At 46.5% G+C, this 21,895-nt stretch overlaps 1 protein-coding gene across 1 annotated transcript in view; it reads right to left on the bottom strand.

Moving 5' to 3' along the window:
* LOC119449113 (A disintegrin and metalloproteinase with thrombospondin motifs 13-like) overlaps window positions 1-21,895 on the bottom strand; it is a 104,942-nt gene that overhangs the window by 69,697 nt on the left and 13,350 nt on the right. Inside the window, exons 2-3 of the mRNA XM_049666654.1 lie at window positions 16,759-16,833; window positions 4,629-4,774 (exon numbers count right to left, since the gene is read on the bottom strand). Of these exons, the coding sequence (XP_049522611.1) occupies window positions 4,629-4,774; window positions 16,759-16,833 (221 nt within the window). The remainder of the gene's footprint in view (window positions 1-4,628; window positions 4,775-16,758; window positions 16,834-21,895) is intronic.

Genomic DNA, 21,895 nt, shown 5'->3' with positions numbered 1-21,895 from the left:
GTATTCTACTAAGGGAAGAATCCGGCGGTGGATATTTCTGCCGGTCCTCCCTGTAAGCGGTGTCAATTTCATTGTAGCTGTAACTGGGTCTCACTCCACCTGGTAGCAGTCCCGGACATGCCTCCACCTCCCGGTAAATAATTCTCGGGCAGCACGGTGGACCATTTCGTTCCCGCCATTCCCAGAGTGGGCCGGCATCCAGATAAGCGTAACCTTGCCAGCTGGTTCGCTCAGTATTTCGGAGGCTCGTGGGCCTACCGCCGGCCTTTGAATGTAACTTCTAATAGCTGACATGAAGTCCGATATTATGAAGCTGTATCGCGATGCTGCTATGCCAAGCGCAATCGCGGCTTCCTCGGCTTCGTGAATGGGACCTGCGCTTATTTTACGTGAGCTCACTGTCTGGCAGTCTTTGTTGACTGCTGCAATTGTGAACGTGTGAGCGCTCTCCTCTGGCAGCGTCCACGTATACAGCTGGCGTACTGCTAAGGCGACGGCCGAATGCCTCGGCCCGAGCCTTCCTCCTGCCAACATTGTTTTCTCCCATGTTTTTGGGAAGCGGGGGGGTGATAATATTATTGCTGATGCTGTTGGGAATACGAATTCCATCTCTTATGCCGGCAAGCGGGGCGGATATTCATGGCTTCTAGAGTTTTGTGTCCTTGAGCCGAACATGCGAGGCGCCACAGTTGAGCAGCCTTATGTGCTTGGGTGATTTCTTCGATAGTGCTATGCACTCCGAGGTCTAAGAGACGCAGGCTACTGGTGCCTTTAGGGATACCCAATGCTGTTTTGTAGATGATCCTGATCATAGTATTGAGTATTTTTAAGTCAGATTTTCGAGGTAGAGATATGGGCACGTGTAGGCCAGCCTTCCAATGAAGAAGGCTTGTACTAGTCTGCATGCCTCATTTTCTTTCACTCCCTGGTTCTGATTTGTCACGCTTCTAAGCATTTTACTGAGCTGTTGGACTGTAGTTCGTAGCTCGCTTAAGGTCACTAAAGTCTGGGCCTTTTCTTGGATGTACAAACCGAGTACTCGGATGGTTGGTATGATTGGTACCTGCGAGCCGTCGATTAGAATATTATACTTGTCTGTGGTGTTAGGGAGCTTCCTGCACATTAAGAAGAGGTCCGACTATGCTGGAGAGCACTCGAGCCCGTTCTTACGAGCATGTCGTTAGACTCCATCTGCAGCCCTCTGCAGCGACGCATTGTAATTTTGCAGCGGCGCGCGCCGGTTGTTTCCTTGCAAGAAGAAAATCCAGATGGCGCTCGCCTCCTCGGTAGTCACACGCGGAGGTGAAGTTTGTTTACGACCGTGGCATTACAGCCGTGGCTTTACGGCTGTGGCAAACTTCACCTCTGCCTGCGGCTTGCGAGGAGGCGAGCTCCATCTGGATTTTGTTCTTGCAAGGAACCCACCGGCGCGCGCCGCTGCATGAATGGTAGAAGTGCTGGAAAAGGGGTTTGTGTTTGAGGTTCCGCGTAAGGGAATTATGTTTTCTCATATATTCAAATTACAATCCGTCCGCTATCACGTCTGTAGGTTGTGGTGAAGTCCTACTTCACGATTGTTTGACGCATTTTACTTTGACAAATTCAATTAGTGCACTAACATCTCTGCGCCACGCGGAGGGCCTGCGTGGTCGGGGTGGTTCGGGTGATTTTTTCGGCCGCGGTCGCCAACGCCGCCTCCGGCGTGTATTTTCTGTGACACGGGGCCTTTAACGCTATCTCGTTAAAAGGAATAACTTGCCGGTGCGCGCAGCAGACACAGACACTGTGAAAGACGTAGCAAATACCCTAGCCGCCACCGCCGCTAACTCAGCAGACTACGTCACAATCCTGACAGACTCGTAAACAGCATGCCACATTAACACGATAGACAGATTATCAACAGCCGCTTCATGCATCCTGGAACGAACCAACCCCTTTTTCGAACTGGACGTAGTTTGGACAGCAGGACACTCGTCCATACCACGCAACGAGGCAGCCCACACTGCAGCACGCGAACATACTCTTCCGGCAGCCGTGCTAAGAGACAGAGTAATGTTCCCTCAAGACAAGCCCGGTCCCAAAAGCCCTGTCAGAACAAAGTTTTTTCCTCCTCTTCCCGTACCGCGCAGATACACGGACATATACTAGCACACCACAACATCGGGAGAAGAATATACCCGGCCACACCCTACGCTCGCCGAAGACGACGCGATAACTTGCAAACACAAACCAACTTTCCCACACGGCATGAAATACCATTTCATTTACCCTACATTTTACGTATACAACTACATATTCTTCCACACGTGAAACACCATGTGTGACATGGTATGATAATGCGACCGAAACACCGACATCCTCCCTATACCATGTCCACACCAGGACAGTGGGGGACCCAGCTCACCAGCCCCAACCCTTCTCTAAAGCTCACGCTGGTCAGCAGGGCAAGCCAGGCGGCCAGGTCACATGGATGCATGGACTGAGGAGCTCAGCCGTAAGGATAGCGACCCGACAACTTCATGTGCTGTCAGTAAAGTTCAATCCTCATCTTGATTTGAATTCAATCTATTTCTGTATTCGCCTAAATGCAATTGTGGCACAGATTATACACCTATTCAACTGCATCTGTAAAAGTTGCAAAAAAATTTGGAGATCATAAAGATTGGCACGGAGCCAAGGACGATGCAGGGTTCTTTCAGTAAACAAGGTTTATTGGAGCGAACTTGTGCTCCGCAGAAACTCAACGAAAATACAAGCGGTGAAGAAGCGAGCCAACAGAGCGACGTGCACAGGCGATCAGTGGTTCCCTTCTGCTGGCCGCCCTCACGAGCGGACGAGTCCTTGTTTTACTCTCTGTTTTCTTCAGGCGTCTGAGACGCCGTTAGCGTTCGCCGAGAAACGAGTCAGCGTCTCGCCTCGCAGTGTGCTAGTGACGACAGGGTGAAACATTCGTGCTAACAAATCAGATAGCCTGTGCGGCATACAAAAGAAAGAGAGGGAAACACATACTTCGCTTCGAACATAGATAAGACAACCGGGCGCGGCCAGACACTGGTAACAAAACACATAAGAAAACAAACCACAAGGCATGGTTCGGGGGCATTACCTCCCCCCCCCTCCCCCTTAAGAGGGAACCAACCCGATGCTAAAACGATAGTCGAAACAATAAAGAGTCTGTCATCTGCCGTAGTAGGGCTTGAGGCGAACCACGTGTACGACGTCGGGCCGCATGCGTCATCGTGAAGTGCCGGAGTCACCTTCGGGGATCACATCGTAGACGAGTTGGCCAACACGTCATTGAATTCAGTAAGGTCCGAAATACCGTCGCAGGCACTGAGTCCGCGTCGTCGAATTGGAGTCCAAATCCACACCAGATCACCTGGGTGATAATCGGCGTCTTGGCGTCGGAGGTAGTAGCGTCCGGCATCCACGAGGTGCTGGTCCGTTGTACGCACTCGAGCAAGCCGGCGGGCCTCCTCCGCACGTTGCAGGCACCATTGAACGTCTGCGTAGAGTTCGTCGTTTTCTACGTGTGGCAGCATGGCGTCGAGCATCGTCGTCGGCTGTCATCTGTAGACAAGCTCCAACGGAGTCATTTGCGTAGTTTCCTGGATAGGTGTACGCGAACGTACCCGTTCGCGTACAGATATCCAGGAAGCTAGGCATATGAATCCGTTCGTCAAAATTCTGGGCAAATACGACAACGTCGTCGTATTTGCCCAGAATTTCGACGAACACCTTGCGAGGTTACAGTCTGTGACCGAAGCAGTCCGTACGTCGGGGTTAACGCTGACACCTGAAAAGTGGCACTTCGCGTACGTGCAACTGAAGTTTTTGGGTCACGTTGTCGACGCCGAGGCAGTCCTGCATGACCCCTCAAAAACTTCAGCCATAGACAGCTTCCCGAGACCGAAAGACAAGAAAGGCGTGCGAATATTCCTCGGAATGTGCGCGTACTACCGGCGCTTCGTCAAAAATTTCGCAAAAATCGCCGAACCACTCACGCGTCGTCGAGGCAGACCAGGCAGGTGTGCCATTTTAGGCCGGCTAGCACTGTGTCCATGACTATTTGGAATATTGCTGCTGTCATGCACAGTCCAAACGGCATCACCTTGAACTCATACAGTCCGTCCACCTTTATAAACGCTGTATTTTCACGGTACCTTTCGTCCACCTCAATCTGCCAGTACCCGGTTGTCAGTTCCATCGAAGAGAACTACAGAGCATGGCAAAGGTGATCGAAGGCGTCGTCGATTCGTGGGAGTGTGCTGTTGGGAATACAAATTCTATCTGTTATGCCGGCAACGGGGCGGAGATTCATGGCTTCTAGAGTTTTGTGTCCTTGAGCAGAACATGAGAGACGCCACAGTTGAGCAGCCTTATGTGCTTTGGTGATTTCTTCGATAGTGCTATGCACTCCGAGGCACTACGTCTTTATTTGTGAGTTTGTTGATGCGTGGGTAGTCGACGCAGAACCTCGGAGTGCCGTCTTTTTAAGCGAAGCTTTATAGGCTCACAAGTGTCGGCGGTGGATCGCGGCAATATGTGTCATGTATGGATCAAACCAGAAGGCATGGTTCGTGGCAATATGTATCAGTAAGCACGGTGAGCATATTTTAGCTACTTACCCTGTAAGTAGGAAAACAATGTCGGCCTTTTGAAAATGTGGTTGCTTATTGACGTACTCTTTCAACTTGTATCTGGTATCGTCATTAAGAATATTGCGCGTCGCCTCATAGCCTTTTACACGAACCATATAGGGCTCCTCTTGCAGCTGAAAGAAATAAAAGAAGAAATAGCATTCAAGAAAGCTACTTTTGTCACTAATACACTCTCACTTCCTGAATAAGATGAACCATCGTTGTATTACGGCACGAGATGGCAGCAAAATTATAAAGCTGCTGTTAAGTTCGTCACTTACCGATGCGACATCCTTTCTTATTTTTCGTTGCCGAGTAATTAGTTTTTCTGAAGTGGTTGGTTTATATGCGATTTCTATAAAATTGCAATGCGCCCAGTTTTATGCGGTCTTTTATTTCACCACATCCGCCTCCAATATTTCAATAACAGAGTTAGCTATTCTTAGGTGCTCATGATGTATCGCTAGCATCGGTCGCAGAAAACTCTCTCGGGCGCTTTGTGATAAGGCAGCTTTGAGACGCGCGAGTGCCTTCGTTGCAACTTTCGTGAAGTGAGTAGCGGAAACTCTTTACGCGTACCGATAAATGCGACTCAACTTATGCAAGGCGTTGATGTGGTAGTATATGTGTACTTATCGATGTCGCGAAGTTCATCTTACATTAAAAAGAGAGAGATCAATTCGCTGACAAAGAAAAGGAAAGCCTGCTGACCACACCGTAACTATCCAACGCGCGGTCGACACCCCTATATTGTTCAGCATTGTCGGGAATAGAAGGGACGCACATTAAATCTATCAATTCCCATTTCTAAACAGAATTTACATGGAAACATTGATCAACATGTAGAGAGCTACTGAAACAACGATTTATTGGGGTTTACTGAAGGGTGTTTTATTGTGTCTGCAACGGACCTCTTCACACATATAGAAAAGGTGCTTCAGTAATCTCGTGCTTCCATATCAAAATAAGTCGTGCTGGAATTACGCCTTGTCCAAAAATTTGTGTTGCCAGAATTTCACCCCGCGTTTTCATTTTTTGCCAAGCAACTGCAATACTTTCATTACCCTATTGGTTTGGATGTCAGCCAGTGCCACTGGTGGCCTTGGAAGGAATTCCAAAATAATTTCGAGAAGTGTAAAATAAAAAATGTCGCAGTTTCGCCCGAAAGGTGAAACATCGGATTTGATAGGGCATTAGTAGACAGCTATACGAAGTAATCATAGTAGTTTTATCGGCCGTATTAATTTGTAAACATTTGCTTACTAACTTAATTAACAAGCGTGGTGTCACGCGCTCACCAGCAAACACGGACACCTCTCACTCGCTGTCAAAACGCTGGAGTGAGAAAGCGTCGCAACAGCATGGAGCAATTTCACCTTCGTGCTGCCTCTCGCTTCAACGCGAACTAATCGTCGAGAACACAGTGCACACGAACACAGTGCACACACAGCACTAGGTGCACTCTGGCCCCATCTCAGATCGCTTTTGAAACATAGCTCTAGCCTCAGCGGGCGGCTGCGTCATACGCAGCCTCCGCCGCAGTAAACGCCCCCGGTGCCATGCGCGCGACGGAAGACTGCGCGCTTCCTCCCCGTTTTCCTCCCCTGCGCGCACGAGATTGAGCCACCAGCGTTGGCTCACACTCACACGCTTTCACTCGCACACACAGCATACGGAGCGTGGCGACAATGTTATTGCCCTTGGACTTTACACGAAAGATCACTGCGACGGCAGTAATGCGCCTGGAGTGTCCATGTAATTGCTATCGCAATAAAATTAAATGCAAGAAGAACGCGATGCATCCCGTGTACACTTCAACTGCGGAGCTACAGATTCTCACTGGCATGTTTAGCTATCAGCCAGTTCATTTGTCTCCTTATTAATTGCGTTTATTCTTAAAGTGCAGTTTATCAGTAGAATAATGATAACGGCAAAAGTGCAAATGCAATGTCGAGCATGTAACACGTCCTAAATTCCACCTCAATATTACAGCGTTAATCCTAAAGTTGGAATAATGCTGTTATTCTTGGATCGCCAAAGAATGCAATAAAAATGACCACAAAGAAAAAAAAAGCTCTTAGCAGATTGCCTGAAGATAGCGATTTCAGTGATTGGCAGTTACCTAAAAAGCATCGAAGCCAGACGAATGCATTATGCTGTAATGATAAGGGAAAATATTTGTATAACTTCTTTCAACTTTCCAGTAGCCTGAAGAGTAATGCAGTGTACAAAAAACTACATTATTTACGATACCTTGGACGATCAAGCCAACAAATAACAGATATTACCATCTATAACCAAGGAAAACACGGGGAATGCGGGAGATGAAAATTCAAGTCTGTCAGCAAAACGAGAACAAGGTGAGAGCAGGAGCCAACGTATCGATAAGTGGACTTATCTTCTTCAAGCCGACATAGGCTCTCCTCGGCACAGTATATATAGGTAGGGTTCTTCTAAAGGGGAGAGAAGGTAGGCGGGTGGGTGAGGTAACCAGCGAGAGTGTGTTAGCGGCGAGGGTGTAGAATTGCAAAGTAGGTTATTAGCACTACTGATAGTCGGTGGAGGAATTTAAGGCAGCACCGGGTGTTAGCTGGTTGACGTGTCATTGTACCTCTTTTCGTGGAAGGGGCCTGTATGATGGGGAGGGGAGCGGTGGTTGCTGCTCCGCTGGAAGTCAGTGAACTAATTGTGTCTGAGAGAGAGAACAAAAGTAGCGGCAGAAAAATGGTGCGCTTGGAAAAACAACTACGGGGGGGGGGTAAATATATTAAAAGAAGAACGAAAGGAATCAGTGAAAACAAAGGGCGGTTGCAATATTATTGACAATCAAATAACCAAAAAAGGTGAAAAAAGAAGAGCAAAAGAAAGCTAAGCAACTTAATTAAAAATAAGTAAGTGCTCCTGCCTATGCTTTGAAGTTAGCATAGCGAATATATTCTAAGGCTCCCCTTGAAACGTTCATGCCTATTGGTTGCAATGTCTTGAACTTATGGATGACGTACAATCCTCTATATTTTCTATCTCGTGCAGAACGGAAATTTGACTGTAGTATGTAGAGTCCATCAAAGTTATGACCTGGTTGGTTGAAATGCTCGGCGACGGCTTTGAGAAGCTGTTTAGCTGTGTGCGCGCGATGTCTGTTTATCCTGACGTTCATTGATTGTCCCGTTTCACCGATATATTGTTTCTTGCACGAGAAACACTCAAGCATATAAATTACATCGGATCTAGTGCAAGTAAAGCTAGTTTTCACTTCGTGTATGTAGCCATTTGCGATGCTTTGAATTTTAATGTCACTTTGAAGGTGCGAGCAGTTTGTGCACCTAGGGCTAGAACATGCTTTTATTAGGGGGGAATGATGTTGGCGAAACCTGCAAGTGCAGGTTTTGCAGATACGGGGTTTTAACAGTGTTTTAACACGAAGCTGTTTAAGCCGGTAGATGCGCCGGTAGGTTTGCGGAGAAATCGCCTGGCGATGAAGTCTAATGCGTCCGCTAGCACCGCCTCACCCAGCTGCGCCGAGCCTCGCAACAGCTGCGGGAGCCGAGCCATGACGTCATTGCGTGCGCTGCATCGTTTCGCCTTAGCTCTGCCTAGCCATGACGTCACCACGCAGTGCGGATTGGTCGCCAGAGCTGTGCAGAGGCGGAGCTAAGCCGTGAGGTTAGGGTCCCGCGGTGTATATATAGCTCCGCGTCGCCGCCGCGTCGACATGCCTGCGGAGGGGGAATGGGGCGATCGAAGAACATCGTGACTCCCAAAGAAGAGGAAGCGCGGCGCGTAAGACAGCCAACCGCTACTCGAGAGCGGATGAGACGACTTCGGGCCGATCAAGAGTATTGCGCCGGCGAAGAGCTTTGGTAACCTGGCTTCGGCTAGCATTCAAATGATTGGCATACCGCTTGCAGTCTACCCCAACGATCACAAGGCGGTATTTATTAAGATCGGCAAGAGCCCTAGCTGGAAGAAGAGGAGGGAGTTTGGGATCGACTCGTGCGATAAGTTTGTAGACATAGTAGAGTACGAGTCAACCTAGGCACACTTTGGCAATGTACAGCTTCGCCCGAGACACATGAAAAAGAGATCGAGGTCTACCGAGGGGAAGACGCGCTGGACGAAGATTTGCCCTGCGTAGTTATTCCAACGGACGACGACGACAAAAGGAATGACTGGTACTTAAAATAAAAAATAGGGCAAGCTTGCACTTGGTCGTTCAAGTGCTTGGTCGTTCAAGCACTTCGTCGTTCAAGTGGATCTACAGTATCGTTAGGCCCAGCGATACTGTAGATCCTCAAGTCTTACTGGCTGCTACTGCTAGGTATTAGCTTGGTTGCTGCTAGGTATTAACTTGGTTTAACTTAACTACGCATGTAGGGAAAGTATTCTCGAGCGATAATTTTCGGACGTACCTTCCCTTTCAGGACATTACGCGTGATTAGCGCTGGACGCGTTGGCGCCTACGAGCGACAGCGTTCCTGGCATGACACTGAGTAGGCATGGCAGACCGAGCTTCGGCACGATGTCTAGGCCTTTCTTCAGTATCGCGCAGGCTTTTCTGCTGAGCCTAGCCGGAGCGACAACGCCGCTTGATCAATTTTCCGCCATTTCAAGATACCGCCGGATCAATCTTGCTCGTGGACGGCGGGAACATCGACGCAGTGCTTCGTTTTCGAGGACATCATCATCGACGCACCCTCAGCGCCACCTCGGGACCAAGTGACGTCGTCATGCCTGACTATAAAAAAAAGAACAGCTGCAGCTCTGCGAGTTTAGTGGGTATGGCAGACCGAGCTTCGGCATGATGTCTAAGCCTTTCTTCTGTATCGTGCAGGTTAGTTCATACTTTACTACACTTACAAGTGATTGCCGCAGTATAATGGTCTTAACAGTGCGTTATCATGGCGTACAATGTGTAATGTGTGTGCCAGCTTCTTCTTTGCGGGGACATAGAATTGAACCCTGACGCTCAGACATCAAAACTTTTGAAAAAACTGCTGGAAAGGCAACACAAACTTACCGCTTAAGTAGCGGCACTTAGGACTCAGCAAAGCGCAATGGGAAAGTTAACGTCAGATGTGGCCTTACGATTCGACGAAATCGATAAACAAGGTTCTCGCGTTGCATCCCTTGAATAATCGGTGAAACTTATGCATAAAAGAATCATTGACCTAGAGGACCGGAGCAGGCGGTCGAATTTGATTGTTTTCGGGGTGCAAGAAGGCAGTGCCGAAACTGGTAATGATCTGAAGCAAAAAGCCTTGAGGTATATTTTTTCACAGAAACTTAATGTTACCTGCAACTCGGTAATGAGAATTCATCGGTTGGGCAAACCTGGCAAAAATAGGCCAGTTAGAATATACTTTCAAGATTATAACGAGAAACAGCAAGTAAAAAAAGAAACGCCTACAAGCGCAAAGGATTGAAAACGCCAGTTCAAAGCGATTTTTCTCAGGACACGCGCACAAAGCGGAAGCTTTTGTGGCAGAGTGCGAAATACGAAAAATAACTGGGCAAGAAAGTAAACCTCATCAATGGTAAGCTACGGGTGGATGGACAAATGTTTGTGTGGAACGAAAACACTAACTCCAATATCGAATTAAATACTCGTCAAAGCGCCTCCACACCTCAAAGAATTAGTTCGACTACTAAGAATCTGCGGCTTTTAAACATAAACGTGCGCAGCGTAGTGAACAGAAGTGCCCAACTTGAGGCTACCCTTTTAAGTTACGATCCACATGTCGTTGTGTTTACTGACACTTTGCTGCGCAACGACATTGATAGCACAAGCGTTTGTCCACCTTCTCATCAAGTATTTCGACGTGACAGGCCTTCCAGAAGAGCCGGTGTAGCTGTACTAGTAAAACATAGCATACCTACTTTTCTTCTTCGGCAGATTGAAAATGACGAAGGTATCGGCCTAAATCGTCGTTGTTGGGGTGGGGGGGGGGGTCCTTTTTATTATTCGCTGTTTATCGCGCACGTGAGTCACCTACCCAGTTTCTAAATGACCTTTATGAGTATATGTTGACTTCATCTCAGGATAAAATAATTCTCGTTAGTGACTTCAATCTGCCTTGTGTTAACTGGGATTATACTGCTTATAGTTACGATCAGAATGTCGATTACTTTTGAATGATCTTATGCTAACTAATAACTTGGAACAAATTGTGACACAGCCGACGTGCTTACAAGGAGATAGTGAAACCATGCTTGATCTCATTTTTATTAGTCGCTCTATTGAACATTTTGTCACCTCATTAGAAAAGGGTATTTCGGATTATGAACTTTTCTACTTTTCATGTCAATGGAACGTTGCAATACTGCTCTAGATAAAACTGATTGTGAAGGACTTTTCCCATGCCAGATATTAAAGTGTTTTGAACTACTTATATCACTGGCTGAGCAAATTTGATGGGAATGGCGTCATGGTGCTGTGGAATAGGTTCAAGGAAATGTGCCATTTCTGTCTGGATAATTTTATTCCAAACATAGTTAAAAAAGTTGTCGCAGTTTCACCTGAAAGGTGAAGCATCAATTGCGATAGCAACTTAGTAGAGAGCTATACGGAGTAATGATATTAGCTTTATGAGCTGTATAAACTTGGACATGCAGCAGCGCCGGCAACACGCAGAACTGTTGTCGACGCCGTCGGCGTTTTGCCCGAGTTCGCTCAAAACGCGTGCAGCGTTGGTGACTGTTGCCGGAGCCTTTGATATAAATAGGCACTTGGTGCCGCAGCTAAACGTCGCCTCCCTTCCCCGTCCCCCCCCCCCCCCCCCACGGCCTTTCGTGCGTCAGAAGAAGGCGCGTTTGCTCTACATATATGGTGATTGTAAAGGAGGAAAGAGACGCCTACTTCTGCAGCCCTTAAGGGTGGTAGAAACTTTTATTGCCCTTAAGGGAGCACGGCACAGAACGCGCGTTTGTTCTCCGCCGTGCGTTCACTCCCCGTGAAAGCGCGCGTCCCTCGCGCCCTTTCACTCGCACATACAGCGTTCGGTGGCGCGCGGCGACGATTTCATCTCCATTGACGTCATACGGAACCTCACGGCGACGGCGACGGCGACGGCAACGGCGACGGCAGAAATCTGCTTTGGAGTGTCCATATAATTGCTATCGCAATAAAAACAGTCCAAACGAACTCCGTGGATTACACGAGAAGTACTGCAACTTAACCGAAAACTTAAAAGGCTAAAGCGACGGCATGCCCTTTGCACTAAAATCCAGAACATTCAAGAGAAGAGGCCTTGAATCAGGCTGTATGCAAGGATAAACAACGGTAGTTTCAATAAACCCTGCCTAGCTTTATTCGCAGTGCACCAGAAAAATTCTGGAGCCATCTAGCTAGCAGAAAGAGACCCATTGATTACATTGTGCACAACGGCGTAACTGTTACTGAGAAGCGATGTATAGCGGCACATTTTAATAATTTTCTTCACAGCGTATTTTCAAGTGTCTCGAACCATGTACCCTTCTGCCGTACCCCTTGTTATGTTGGCCCTGCTGTTATATCGACGCCTGGTGTGGTTTCTATGCTGCTAAATTTAAAAACGAAATCATCACCAGGACCGGATAACATCACAAACGCCTTTTTGCACCGCTATGCAGAGATGATTGCACGTTTTCAAGTGCGTATTTTTAGTGTATCTTTATCTTAGGCCACCCTTCCCAAAGATTGGCGATCGGCTCGGGTTGTACCGGTGCTTAAGAATGGCGAAGCGACATTAATAATGAACTATCGAGCGATCTCCCTTAATTAATCTTGCTGCATACTATTGGGACATATTACAGCTAACCAGATAAAAGAATTCTTAAGTGACTACACCATCCTTACACCGGTACATCATGGCTTTAGGAAGGGGTTTTCTACCGTCACTCATTTGGCTTCAGTCATCCGCAGCTTTGCTAGTATTCTTGATAAACCTGGTCAGATTGATGTTATATTCCTGGATTACAGAAAAACGTTTGATTATGTTCGTCACCATAAACTAATTGAGAAGCTCGAAATCATAAATCTGCCGCCATACTCAATTGGCTGGATCTCTGCATACTTAACAAAGCGCACACAATTCGTCAGAATAAGTGACTGCCCTTCAGATGAAGTACCATTTACGTCCGGTGTTCCTCAAGGCAGCGTGCTTGGCCCCTTGTTGTTTTTAATATATAATAATGATATTGTAGAAGTATTCGCTCACCCCGTTCAATTAAGATTGTTTGCTGATGATTGTGTTTTATTTAATGAAACTAAATGCCACGAAGATGAAGTCCTCTTAAATTCTACCCTTGAGAGCATTCATTCCTAGTGTCAGCAGTGGAACATGGAGTTCAACACTAATAAAACAGTTTCTATTAGAATAATAAAAAAAGCAGCCTTTACCCTTTACGTATGATCTTGCATCTCGACCTTTATCCGAAGTCGAGGGATATAGGTACCTGGGGGTTATCATAACTCATGATCTTTGCTGGAACACGCATATCTCTACTACATGTGCTTCAGCTTTAAGAAAACTTGGTCTGCTCAGACATAAATTAAAAATGGCACCTCCGGAAACCAAGCTGTTGGCTTACAACTATTATATGGCCTACACTAGAATATGCGGCAATTGTTTGGAACCCGTACACGAAACGCAACATCGACGCATTAGAAAAAATTCAGCTAAAAGCTATACGCTTAATGTTTTCTAAATACTGTCCAACTGACTCTCCCTCAAACCTAATGAAAATGAATAATATACAAAAACTAAAATTGCGAAGGAAAATTCAAAGGATTACGCTGCTCTATCTGCTTCAGAATAATCACCTATCTCTTGATCCGCTGCAATACATACAACCGGTAACAGGGCGATTAACAAGGTACTGGTATGCCAAGTAATTAACTCCGTATTTTGCCAGGACCAACACCTTTAAATATTCCTTGTTTCCTCGCACAATAACCGAATGGAATAACTTGCCCATATCGCTTCTTATTAACACTGAAAGCATTGAATGTGTTGACAGCTGAACATATGACAGTAGAAAAATGTTGTTTGCTTCGTTTTTATCTTGCTTTTGGTGCAGTATTTCTGAAATTGTTATTTTTTATTTTCCTAATTCATTTCATTGTATTTAATTCGTGTTATTTTGTTTTGCTACTCACCTACTCTTTCATTTCCTTGTCTTTTTGTGTTCTTCTGCCCCTCCTGCAAAGGCCCCTAGAAGGCCTGGAGTATTTTCTAAATAAAAAAATAAATAAATGCCACAAACGCAGGCTGACTAACCAAGGTTGGCACATTGCCAAGAACGCTGTTGCTTGTCGACGCGTTGGAGACTAGGCGCTCGATATCTAACGAAAGTTGACACGACTAGGTGCAGCCTCTTTTGTGGCAAACTCCGAGGCCAAGCACATGCACACTGGGCGAAAGCTGTGCACAGTGTACGGGCAGCGCGTAGCAGACGACACGCGGGGATGACGTCACGGCGCATGCGCAGTAGCGCGCAGCTGGTGGGAGCTCGGCGAAGCTGTCTGTGTCGGGCGAAGCGAGCGCGCACCTGCGCCGGCTGTTACTAGGCGACACGAGGTGACGTCATCACTACTGCTTAGGCGCATGCGCGGCTAGGCGAGGCTGGGCCAGGTGATGTGCAGCTGTGACTCTGCTGTTGCTGGGCAACAGCGCGGAGTTTTCGGCGGACTTCGGAAACAAACAACACACTGTACATACCTTAATGACCGAGTGTTCATTGCTCTTTGGGGGGCTACCGACGATTTCCAACACCAGCATAACTTAGCCGAGTCTCGAAGCATAACCCACGCAGAAACTTAGCCGAACCAAGAATAAGCTAGGTGGGGCCGCCCGCTTCGCTGTTTGCCCAGTCTTCGCGCCACTAGTGCGAAACTGCCCCATTGCAACATTGACACGCGACACTTTTATAAAGCGCGTATTGAGCAGAAATACAGAAACCTGTATCCGGAGTTCTTCATATTGCTCGACAATTAGGCAGCCTCTACAAGACTGCCTAATATTGTTTCAAAAAGAAGCGCAAAAGAAGGAACTGCATGTATCGAAAGTTTCTAGAATGTTATAGATGGTTGTATTCGTTGTCTGCTGTCACTGTTCCTTTTGTAATCTGAGTGTATGCGCGACGCGAATTGTGTAGTACTTTCTGGAAAACACGCGGGCACCAGCGATAACTCTGAAACCTTCTATGATTGATGTATAAAAGCTGGCACGCTTTATCCGCTGGTCAGATTTTCGATGATGCCGACTGTGTTCGCCGCTATCGCTGTGCTTGATTATCCCTTGTTAAAGCAAAGCTTTCTCTGTCTCACTGATACGTCCGTGAGCGCCGACAACGCATTGCAGGAAAGCCAACTTACACAATGGACCTATCTGCGCACACAATAGTACAATCTGCGCACACAATCATAGAACACTACAGTTTGCATTCGCAGTTGTACCGATAAGAACAATGGGAACTGCAACACTACGCTATCCAGAGGAACTGTATATATCTGCATTGCATTATGTGTGTCACGCAATGCATTCCCGGCCGTCACGACTATTGGTAGGCCGCGGGTGCAGCGCACGGCAGAAGAAGAGGCTGCTGTACGCGAACGTAAGCGCGACCGCGATCGTGCCTGTAAGGCCGATCCCGTGCATCGGCAACGGCATGCACTCCGTGAAAGTGCGAGTTTGTGCGTGTAATCAACGCCTACATGATCTAAAATAAAGGCTATGCAACTTAACAAAATCTCTCTTGTTTCAGCTTAAACGTTCAAAAAAATACAGTCCTAAACAAGCAACATAAGCATCGCATCGGGTCGCTCAGCATTTCTTGGGTTCGTTGCGTGGTCGTTGGATTTGGACTTTGATTCATTTTGCATGGGCGAAAGCTTCGCGTTCAACAATCTTTCTTTAAGAAAGGGGCTTTGATATTTTTGTCCTGGGCACAGGCTCATCCAATAAACACCTACTTTCGTGATTCACAGTTTTTGCTACTGTGTTCTTCACCGTCATTACAACGTGACAATAATCAGGGCTCCTAAAACAAGAGCAATCTACAACATAACTAATAATTTTGCAACAGGCAAGTTTCATTTTCAATAAAGTTTGTAAATAAATACATGTTTTCAGATAACCTGGCCCTGACACGATGTAAAAGCCACCCTATTCAGAGAAAATGTGAAATTTGAAGTGTAAAAATTGGTGTTCTTTTTTCCTTCTTCGTATATAGGGAAAATTGTTCTTTTACGTGTATATTTATATTTGTAACTTAAAATTTGTAACGATCAGTTATTGTTTGCCTACGGTTATTATTACAATATGGCGGGTGAATCTACTTAGTATGGCACCCTTGTCCTAGATAGTTGCGTTAAACTCTGCTATGAGCAATAATAACACTGAACCCTGCTTTGTGGTGTGCTACAGTTGGAGAAGTGCCGATACTGATGGCCCCTGTCAGGTGCTCTGCACCTTTAGGTCCTGCACCTTTCTATAGCTATATCCAACCAATGAAATAATTCCAAAAAGCATGCTAAAGTTTTTGTACACATGGCTGGCGCCTTTATGTTCTGGTCTCTTGCGCAGCAAGCAAATACTGTCATCGAAATAACGAGTGCATTAAAAGCTAGTAGAATCAACTGGACCACTCTCGATCGCCGCTTGCTATCTCATATTTGCAGCTTCCTATCAGGATACACCTGAAGGAGAATCGCGGCAACAATTATAAGCTATAACGAACCGCTAAAATGCGCAATATATTTTCGTAATTACGCGCAATACAAAGACAGGGAGATGATTAAAATATCTGCAATAACCTACATTGAACACACCATTAGCATGATTGTCAGCAATTGCAGCAAGTAACTGAGGCACCAGTGAATGTATTGGGATATTTAAACCAATAGCTGTACTTACTCTATATTTACATGTCCCCAATACTTCGCGAATTCAAAGTATGCAGGAAACGTTAATTTATACGCTACCAAAATATATACTTCGTAAATAAGTGATTGAAAATGTTCCATACTTGTTCCTGTGTTTTACGAGAACTAAAGCTATCACAAACTCAAGTAATACTCGCATGTGCACGCAGTCAATGAAATCACTTAAATAAACGAAATGAAATAATCAAACTTTACCGTTTTAGTAATGGTGACGGCAGCAATCACAAGCTGAACCCTTGGTTGAATAATGCTTCGATACCGTAAATTAGCCTATTGGAAAGAAATAAAGAAATTGTTCATTATTATCCAGGACAAAAAAAAGCACAACAGTAATTATGTGCACTACTCACACCAATAATCCTAATGTATAGACTAGCAAAGTGAATTGTTGAGGCACAATGGTGAAATAGCACCTGATGAAGAATGAAGACAAATACAGCACAACAAAGTTACAGTGACCGTTTACTTCGTGATCGCTGAATACGCACAAACGTATGGGTGCTATAGCGCACACGAAGCTATCGACCCTTGGTGCGCATAGACGCCTACACTATCCGCATCGCAGAGCGTAATCAAGACAGGGCTGGCGCGGGCGCGCCATACGCAGCAGTTGCCTGAGCTTCCTTCGCGGCTTCGAACAGACATTCGCCTATTGCGCTATCTGGCCAGTTACGCTTGTGCGTAAATAAATTGTAGTGGTAAGCTTTCGGCTCCCAGGCATCAAAATATTAACATTCTAAATCGTGTGCCATATCTGATTTCATTCGCCTCTCATGTGTCATTTGGCCGGACAGGCTCGCATCATGCCCACAGTTTATAGACCAGATTATTTTAGCCTCACGGGCAGGCTGCGGGCGTGCTACAATACTCTCGACACCAGGTGCTACCTCTCGGCGTGGGATGCGGGAATAGGAGGACTAGCGCGTGTTTATTTGTGCGTGGCGCTTGTTTGTGCCGTTGCTACTCACTGTTTGAGGGAGTAGCAACGATGTACAAAAGCTATTCGTCAGGGCGGGAATGTGCCGTCGTCGGCATTCTTGATAGGAATATGGCGAGCGCCAACTTTTAAAAATTTCGCTCGGCGTTACACCCTTTGTAACTCTTGAAGGCGAAACGCTGGTGGAAATTTAGTCATGCATTGAGTTATACATTAAGTTACACATGAAGTTATACATTACCAAATGATAGGCTTTCGCTACATGTAAAATCCCCTGTGGCGCATACCCGCATATCACGGACTTGGCTCACCCCAAATTGAAACGTCGCCAGGCAGTCGTCTGCCGACAACTGCAGACACACACCTTCACCAGTCCGGTGCGAGTGCGGCACATTTTCCCCGCGCGATACCCGAGTGCTCTTTGCAAGTTATGTCAGGCAACTAGAGCGACACTCTCGCACATGTTGTGGGAGTGTCCTGTTATAGCAGTTAAAATGGCAGTAGCTCCGGAGGCTTTTGCATCGAAGTGGGCTGCCGCTCTGCGCAGCTCCAACCTCAAGACACAAGAGTGGGCAGTCCAGCGAGCCCGGGAGGCGGCGACGAGGCAAGGCCTCGAAGTCCCTTCATGGGAGACCTGAGCACGGGTCGTTAAACTTCGCCGGATTTTTTATAAAGTTGTTTCCATCCATTCGGTATGCAGCTAGGTATGCGCCACAGGTGATCGGGTATATGCATTTCCATAGGGCCACGTGACATTTTTTTGCCATCCGCGGCGACGCCCGTTTTTGCACAATTCCATTGCCAACTCTTTAAAGGACACCTCCGCATGAGACACATAAAAGTTTCGTCTTAATAACAACTGGGGTTTTACGTGCCAAAACCACGATGTGATTATGATGCACGCCGTAGTGGACGGTTCCGGAAATTTCGACCACCTGTGGTTCCTTAACGTGCACTGACGTCGTACAGCACACGGGCTTCTAGCATTTCGCCTCCATTCGAAATGCGAATGTCGCGGCCGGGATCGAATCCGCGTCTTTCGCGTCAGCAGCCAAACGCGATCTCCACTGCACCCACGCGGCGGCGCCGAGCGACGAGTTCTGAAGAAATGAAACGCTAGGAAACCAGCTCATGATCAATTTTGCGTGGCAGAAGGGCTCCGCAAGTATTAGTTTTTTTATTCTTCTTTTCTTTCTTTTTGTTTTTTCTAACAGCGGAGCTGTTTAAGCCTTGCGTTAGTAACGTGCGAACAGAAAATGTGTGCCGATCCTGGCGGTTGTGCAGGAAGGGTCCTAGCGCAATGGCACATGTCCCTGTGAACTAGCCAAGCTGAGTCCTCGCTAAGTCTAGCTAAGCATGGTTGGGACTACTTAAGCTTAGACAGTCATCGATAGACAATCGATAGCCAATCAATAGCTAATCGATAATCGACAAATAATCAATAAATTTTGGGAAATGCAGGGGATGACTTGGTAGTGCTTAGCCTAGCCCAAATACGTGGCCAATACCTTGTGATAGCCAATCAATAGCTCATCGATAATCGATCAATAATCCATAAATTTCGGAATACGCTGGACATGACTTGGTAGTGCTTAGCCTAGCCGAAAAGCCACGAGTAGCTTTGTGCTCATCAGCTCCGCTGTCTCTCTAGCATTGCGCCTCCACTGCAAGCTACGCTATTTTTTTTCTCTTAGAGTGTTCAACGAAGCGCGCTTTGGTCACGTATCGCACAGCCAACGAGGCTATTAAAGAAGCTTTCCGAGGCGGTTCAAAAGAACACAAACAGTGCTACGCGGCAATATTTTACTTTCATCGCATAGTAACTCAGTAACATTACACGAGGTGCGAAACGCATTTCAAAAACCGCTACCCTGCTTGGATAAGTTTGTCGAGGGACGAATGAAATCTAGTTTTATACCTTGCGAGTTTTACTTTTCTCAACAACTAAAGCTTCGCCACAACACAGTGTCATGTCACTGCAAAGCTCTGTGACAGCGCCCAGTGATGTTGCATGGAGTTGTAGCGTGCTTATTGGCACTAATTATCTTGCACCATGGCTGGCACTTGTCAGAACACTTATTCTAACAGAATATCTCGCTTTACGACGGGCGGAAACCAATGCATACGTTTTCCGCAAACAACAATGCGTTGCCCTCGTTGCGACCATGATACCGCGAAACATTAGAAAAGTCAAGCATGCCTTCGATCCGACGCGTGTTCTGCAGCGTTCGTCATTCGCACATTACGCAGAAGTGAAATGAGCATGCACTTAGCACTCTTAAGCGTCAACGGTCCGCTTGAAGAACATTTCATTGCGACCGCTCCTGCTTCCGCCAGTGCAGCGATTCGCGGTGCCCTCTGTCCATAGGCAATGCTCGCACCACGGCGCCACCATCGCGCGAAAAAACGGCGGCTCCGAAGAACGGCTCTGAATACAAGCCTATATGTTTGTATTAGTGTAATTTCTTTTCATCACTAATTGCTGTAAATGGTTTGTCAGCTGTATTAATATCTGTGATCATTTTTTCTCTTGGTTGTATCAAATTCGGAACATCTTCAACACTAATCATCACCCGACATCCAGAAATATTTTAATGCTGTGAATGCGTAACCAATTGTCTCTCATATGTATAATATCGAAAAAGTCATTAGACATAATATCACATGTAAAACCAATCAAATGTCGAAAACGCGGGACGTTATCTTGCCACATACTTAGTGCCTAGCTCGGTGAGTGTATTATGTATACGAAATATTGCGTATTTCATGCACCGTTAAGTTTCTTCAAGTACACAGTCAGAGTATGTATATATATAGATTCACAATTATACGAAGCCAAGGAAAGCATATGATATGCAAAAACCTAGCGTTATTTTTAACTTCAAATGTGGGAATGATATTGCAAACGGAAATAAAAGTGGAAAATATAAATACTTGGTCTCACTAGTCTCTTTTCCTTCTCGAATCTGTGTGGGCACAGTTTGGGAGCAATGACGGCTGGCAATTTTCGTGTTCATGTGCTTCGGGGCTTTGTATTCCCCAGAGATATAACTGCTTTGCACTGCTCTGCCACAACAGGACGCGCAATGGAGCTTTTGCTGAATTCAATTCAAATTTCCTGCGTGTGGGCACAGTTTGGGAGCAATGACGGCTGGCAATTTTCGTGTTCATGCGCTTCGGGGCTTTGTATTCCCCAGAGATATAACTGCTTTGCACTGCTCTGCCACAACAGGACGCGCAATGGAGCTTTTGCTGAATTCAATTCAAATTTCCTGCGTGTGGGCACAGTTTGGGAGCAATGACGGCTGGCAATTTTCGTGTTCATGCGTTTCGGGGCTTTGTATTCCCCAGAGATATAACTGCTTTGCACTGCTCTGCCACAACAGGACGCGCAATGGAGCTTTTGCTGAATTCAATTCAAATTTCCTGCGTGTGGGCACAGTTTTGGAGCAATGACGACTGGCAATTTTCGTGTTCATGCGTTTCGGGGCTTTGTATTTCCCAGAGATATAACTGCTTTGCACTGCTCTGCCACAACAGGACGCGCAATGGAGCTTTTGCTGAATTCAATTCAAATTTCCTGCGTGTGGGCACAGTTTGGGAGCAATGACGGCTGGCAATTTTCGTGTTCATGCGTTTCGGGGCTTTGTATTAACCAGAGATATAACTGCTTTGCACTGCTCTGCCACAACAGGACGCGCAATGGAGCTTTTGCTGAATTCAATTCAAATTTCCTGCGTGTGGGCACAGTTTGGGAGCAATGACGGCTGGCAATTTTCGTGTTCATGCGTTTCGGGGCTTTGTATTCCCCAGAGATATAACTGCTTTGCACTGCTCTGCCACAACAGGACGCGCAATGGAGCTTTTGCTGAATTCAATTCAAATTTCCTGCGTGTGGGCACAGTTTGGGAGCAATGACGGCTGGCAATTTTCGTGTTCATGCGTTTCGGGGCTTTGTATTCCCCAGAGATATAACTGCTTTGCACTGCTCTGCCACAACAGGGCGCGCAATGGAGCTTTTGCTGAATTCAATTCAAATTTCCTGCGTGTGGGCACAGTTTGGGAGCAATGACGGCTGGCAATTTTCGTGTTCATGCGTTTCGGGGCTTTGTATTAACCAGAGATATAACTGCTTTGCACTGCTCTGCCACAACAGGACGCGCAATGGAGCTTTTGCTGAATTCAATTCAAATTTCCTGCGTGTGGGCACAGTTTGGGAGCAATGACGGCTGGCAATTTTCGTGTTCATGCGTTTCGGGGCTTTGTATTCCCCAGAGATATAACTGCTTTGCACTGCTCTGCCACAACAGGACGCGCAATGGAGCTTTTGCTGAATTCAATTCAAATTTCCTGCGTGTGGGCACAGTTTGGGAGCAATGACGGCTGGCAATTTTT

The sequence above is a fragment of the Dermacentor silvarum genome, chromosome 4, assembly GCF_013339745.2.
Source record: "Dermacentor silvarum isolate Dsil-2018 chromosome 4, BIME_Dsil_1.4, whole genome shotgun sequence".
NCBI classification, from domain to species: Eukaryota; Metazoa; Arthropoda; class Arachnida; order Ixodida; family Ixodidae; genus Dermacentor; species Dermacentor silvarum.
Note: the sequence above shows the minus strand (reverse complement) of the source record. Positions and strands in the feature narration are given on the sequence as shown.